The sequence below is a fragment of the Otolemur garnettii genome, unplaced genomic scaffold (assembly GCF_000181295.1).
Source record: "Otolemur garnettii isolate 467f Iridium unplaced genomic scaffold, OtoGar3 scaffold00001, whole genome shotgun sequence".
Taxonomy (NCBI): domain Eukaryota; kingdom Metazoa; phylum Chordata; class Mammalia; order Primates; family Galagidae; genus Otolemur; species Otolemur garnettii.
This window is the reverse complement of record NW_003852396.1, coordinates 30,573,948-30,579,835: the sequence shown is the minus strand read 5'-3', so window position 1 is coordinate 30,579,835 and position 5,888 is coordinate 30,573,948. Positions and strand designations below refer to the sequence as shown.

General features: G+C 39.2%; 1 protein-coding gene across 1 annotated transcript in view; it reads left to right on the top strand.

The window, feature by feature from the left end:
• NUP98 (nucleoporin 98) overlaps positions 1–5,888 on the top strand; it is a 143,725-nt gene that overhangs the window by 57,237 nt on the left and 80,600 nt on the right. The window contains exon 12 of the mRNA XM_023514294.1: positions 4,757–4,893. Coding sequence (XP_023370062.1) covers positions 4,757–4,893 — 137 coding nt within the window. The remainder of the gene's footprint in view (positions 1–4,756; positions 4,894–5,888) is intronic.

Below are 5,888 nucleotides of genomic sequence, written 5' to 3'. Positions count from 1 at the left end.
GGCCGCCATAACGCCCGGCTATTTTTTGGTTGCAGCCATCATTGTTGTTTGGTGGGCCCGGGCTAGATTTGAACCCACCACCTTAGGTGTATGTGGCTGGTGCCCTAGCCTCCTGAGCCACAGGTGCCGAGCCAAGTTTTCTATTTTTTGTAGATTGTGCAGTCTCACTCTTGCTCAGGCTGGTCTCCAACATCTGAGCTCAAGTGATCTCCCCATCATGGCCTCCCAGAGTGCTAGGATTATAACTGTGAGCCACCTTGCCCAGACACAGGAGTACTTTCAAGTTTATTTTGTGCTGTAGACAGTTTGCAAACTTATACCTATAGCCAGCCAGATGCTGTTCTAAAGTTTGTTATAGGTATGTCCACTAAGGCTTTTTGTTAATCATTTAATTTTGTGTATGGGTAGTGTCTTTCTTCACATGCAAGTTTTATTTTTATGTGGCCTATGTTTCTTTTTTCTTTAGCTTCTGCTTATACACATTATGATTAGTGATATCTTCTGTGGTCCAAGATTATAAAATGTTCTATAACTTTTTCTGATGCTGTTGTTTCCCATTGTACAATAATATAATATCCCAGTCTTTTATTTTAGTATGTTCATTTTTTCTTTTTCCTTTTTTTTTTTTTTTTTTAATTTAATGTTGAGGATTCACTGAGGGTACAAGAAACCAGGTTACATTGATTGCATTTGTTAGGTAAAGTCCCTCTTACAATTGTGTCTTGCCCCCAGTGTTCATTTTTTCTTAAATTTTCTCTCATAGTGTTAATTATGTTTTTATTGTTGTTATGTATTCCTCATTTGTGCTTTGTCCATATAAACTAAAAAGAAATACAGTCAATGAAGAATTTTATACTCCCAACCTTAGCAGCAGATCATGTAGGGAAATAAGAATCATGAGGGTCACCAAGCACTCACACTATTGCATTTTCTTTATCATGCCTGCTAAAGCAGCCTTTTGGTTCTGAGACTTGCATGTAGATACCCACATTCATAAATTAACGCAGTTAATGATATCACAAGTAGACTAGAATAATAGCTTTGGGCTGTATTTTTAGGGGGACATTAATTTTGTGGGAATTCCTCTGTGACTTGTTTTTTATTTTTCACTCTGCCAAGTCCCAGGATCAACCTCTTGTTTTGAGTGATGGCAGTTCAAACTCATGCCTCCACAGAAGTAAATTATCCTGTAATGTGGGCCTTTGGATACTTCTTGAGTAGTTACTTGATACACAAATTAAATATAAAAACTATGTAACATTTTTTTGTAAACATAAATTTTAATTGTTTTTTATTGTCCTTTGGCATATGATTTCCTTGTATTCAGACTAAGGAATACTCCCATGTATTCAGACTAAGGAACATTCATTAAATTATGGGTTTGCATATTATTAATTTTTTTCCACAGTGATGTTTTTATAACTATCCTTAACACTGTCAACTACATACTGTTTTCTTGGTGGTTACTTAGAAGTTTTAGATCATAAACTTTTCCATGAAATAGTAAATTGAAGGGTTATTAGTAAGGCTTGATGATTATAGTAAGAGATACATAGGAAAATCTTCTATTCAAAGCTAATAGATAACCATTGATAAAATTGAATTCTGTTTGTTAGATCTCAAAAGGAATATAGCTGTTTTCCTGTTTTTCATGAGTATCCTTGGAGTTTCTAAGGCCACTAATACCATTCTGTCCCCCATACAGTTCCCTAATATGTAAAATGGGGCAGATCTAGATGAAAAACATTTCTTTCCGCTGATAAGTTATAATAGTCTGTAGTTAGACTTTTTTTTTTTTTTTCTGAGAGACAGTTTCAGGCTGTCGCCCTGGGTAGAGTGCCCTGCTGTCACAGGTCACAGCAACCTCAAACTCTTGGGCTTAAGTGATTCTCTTGCCTCAGTCTTCCAAGTAGCTGGGACTACAGGTGCCCGCTGTGGTTGTAGTTGTTGTTTGGCAGGCCTGGGCTAGATTTGAACCTGCCAGCTCTGGTGTATGTGGCTGGCACTAGCTGCTTGAGCTACAGGTTCCGAGCCTAGTCAGACTATTTTATGACAGTTTCTTTCTGGAACACCTGGATGTCAAAATGCTTTTTTTTTTTTTGAGACAGAGTCTCACTATGTTGCCCTCAGTAGAGTGTTGTGGTATCACAGCTCACAGCAATCTCAAACTCTTGGGCTTAAGTGATTCTCTTGCCTCAGCCTCCCAAATAGCTGGGACTACAGGCACCTACCACAACACCCAGATATTTTTTGGTTACAGTTGTCATTGTTGTTTAGCGGGCCCAGGCCGTGCTTGAACCCACCTGCCTCCATGTATGTGGCCAGTTCCCTACACATTTAGCTATGGGTGCTGCCCTCAAAATGCCTTTTTAAAATGTTTTTGTTTTGTGGATTATTTAAGAACAGTACAGTGGTTTTTACACTGTTCCATGGGTCTTTATCTTGGGCTGCTGCAAAGATGAGGGAGAGCTGTACCTATTCAGAACAGAACTAACTATTTGACCATTTTTATACTTGAGTTTTGTTGTTGTTTTTTGAGACAAAGTCTTACTTTCTCACCCTCGGTAGAGTGCGGTGGCGTCACAGCTCACAGCAACATCAAACTCTTAGGCTCAAGCAATTCTCTTGCTTTGGCCTCCTGAGTAGCTGGGACTACAGGTGCCCGCCACAACACTCAGCCATTTTTAGAGACAACATCTCTCTTTGGCTCAGGCTGGTCTCCACCCTGTGAGCTCAGGAAATTCACCCACTTAGGCCTCCCAGAGTGCTAGGATTACAGGCATGAGCCACTGCGTCCAACCTATATACTTGAGTTTTATCTAAGTTTTTGTTTGGGGGACAAGAATTTGTTAGGCTTCATGGGGAAGGGGGGGGGCAAGTCCTAGAATTTGTGCAGCAAAATATTTCCTTTGAGGCCGTAATGTAATTTTGGTATTTTTTGGTGCTTGCACTAATTACTAATGGTTTGGGAATTTAAAATAAATCTTTTTCCTGTCCCAGAGCTGAGTTTTTAAGGTAATCTCATTGCTATATTGTTATCTTAACTTTCATTGATGTTGTACAGTTGCATAATAATTTATTCAGTAGTCACCCATATTGATTTATGTTGGTATAAACTTCTTGTCCTTTTTTGGTTGTACTCTCAAAGCAGTTCCCATGCAGTATTTTTACCTCCAGGTATTATACCTTTAAAGTGATTTTCCTTGTAAACCATATTTCTTTCAAAATGTGGTTGATATATTAATGGGAACTTTAGATCCTCTAAATTGCCGATAACCTACGGGGGTGAGTTGGTGAATAGATGGTTTTGGTTTTTTTTGGCCAATAACTTAATCATCTTCTTCCCTGCATTTTATATCTTTAAAATCACTGTCAACAATGCAGGATTCAACATTACAAGTTGTTACTACAGTGGGTTTCCTGAAACTTGAATCTGTTAGTAACCTCATCACAAGACATTAAGCTTTTTATACAACAAATTTGTGTAGCTAACACAAAATGTTTGATTAAATGGCTCAGTGCCTGTGGCTCAAGCAGCTAAGGTGCTGGCCACATAACCTGAGCTGGTGGGTTTGAATCCAGCTCGGGCCCCCCAAACAATGACAGCTGCAACCAAAAAAATAGCTGTGCCTTGTGGCAGGTGCCTGTGGTCCCAGCTGCTTGGGAGGTGGAGGCAGAAGAATCGCTTGAGTCTAGGAGTTGGAGGTTGCTGTGAGCTATAATGTCATAGCACTCTGCTCAGGGTGACAGCTTGAGGCTCTGTCTCAAAAAAAAAAAGTTTGATTAAAAATATTACTTTTGCTATTGAAAAAAGAAATATTGGCTTTGGTTTTAATTTTTTTTTCCTATTTTTTTTGTCAAGATAGAGTTCTACCCTATGCCCTGAGCAGAGTGCAATGGCATCGTAGTTTACCACAACCTCAGACTCAGGCTGTGGGCATCCTGCTGCCTCAGCCTCGGAAACTGCTGGGATTACAGGCACTCTCCGTGGCGCCCAGCTGGGTTTTTCCATTTTTTTCCATGAGTCAGGATTTCACTCTCAGACAAGCCTCAAACTCCTGAGCTCAAGCAGTCCTGCCTCAGCCTCCCACAGTGCTGGGATTACAGGAGTGAGCTACTGTGCCTAGCTTTGGCTTTGGTTTTTTGTAGGTTAGCCTGTATTTGAGTCAAAAAGATGTCATTGTGATTGGTCAGTTGAGTATTTCTATTGGCAAATATTGAAATTTAAGAAGAATTTTTTAATTGTCTGAAAATGTGTTTTACAATATAGTAGCAGTTAAAGAGTTCTTGTTGCACTGTCAGGTGCTCTGAGGTTTGAATCCCATTTTTACTACCTACAATATTTGTGATGTTGTGACCTAATTGCTAAACTCCCAGTTTTCTCAATGTAAAATAAGAATAATACTTTCTGTTTGTGGCATATTAGCTATTATTTGATGAGTGTTTAGTATGTACCAAAATCTTCTGAATGCTTCACATGTTTATTCATTTTAATTCAAAGATAAATGTCTTAGCTATGTATCATTACCTCATATAGCACAGAGCAATCAAATACTTTGCCTGTGTCACATATAATATAATGAATGTACTGACTCCAGCGCCTAGCATATTTTTAACATTTACTGTATTATTAGCTATTTGTTGAAATGAGTGGTCATTATAAAGTTTCCAAATGTATTATATTTTTAAATGACCTCTGGCACAACATTCAAAGGAGTTTCTGTTGGCACTTTTATCTTTCCTCTTGTCTCCATAGCTCTTGGTGCTGGACAGGCATCTTTGTTTGGAAACAGCCAACCTAAGATCGGAGGGCCTCTTGGTACAGGAGCCTTTGGGGCCCCTGGATTTAATACTACGACAGCTACTTTGGGCTTTGGAGCCCCCCAGGCCCCAGTAGGTAAGTGTCAGTCACTTTAGAAGGTTTTACTTAGTTTATTTCTTGCTAACGCTCAATTTGCTGACCTGATTTCCCACCCTCCCCAGCCCATTCCTACCCAGGCATTACTTAAATGTATGTCATTAAACAATTATGTAGTTCAGAAGGGCTTAGATCCTGGCCTTCTCTGTTTTCCACACACCTAGGCTTACTCTCTCAAACAAACCACTTTTTTTTTTTTACTATTTTTATTAATTTGTGTGGTATGTCATTAAGTTCAGATTGCTAAACAGTATGATTATGTGGCTGTGTTTTCGTTTATTAAGTCTAAGTAAATTTAACTTGTTATAGTAGATGAGAATCTACCACCTTTATTCATTCTAATATGACTGTGTTTACTAAATTTGCTATATTGGCTCAGTGCCTATATCTCAGTGAGTTGTGGGCCAGCCACATACACCGAGGTTGGCGGGTTCAAGTCTGGCCTGGGCCTGGTAAACAACAATGAGAACTCCAACTGGAAAAAAAAAAATAGCCAGATGTTGTGGCTGGTGCCTGTAGTCCCAGTTACTTGGGAGGCTGAGGCAAGAGAATCACTTAAGCCCAAGGAGTTTGAAGTTGCTGTGAGCTGTGACACCATGACACTCTACTGAAGGCAACATAGTGAGACTCTGTCTCAAAAAAATAAATAAATAAATAAATTTACTATATTCCCTGAATTTAGTTTTATCCTTTCAAGTGTTTTTCATACTCCATTCATTTGGATACTCCTTACTATTTTGGCAATATTTACCCACCACATTTTTTTTTATTATGTCGCCCTCGGTAGAGTGCTATGGCATCACAGCTCACAGCAACGTCAAACTCCTTGGGCTTAAGCGATTCTCTTGCCTCAGCCTCCCATGTAGCTGGGACTACAGGCTCCTGCCAGAATGCCTGGCTGTTTTTTGTTGCAATTTTTATTATTTAGCTGGCCCAGGCCTGGTTCGAACCTGCCACTCTTTTTTTTTTT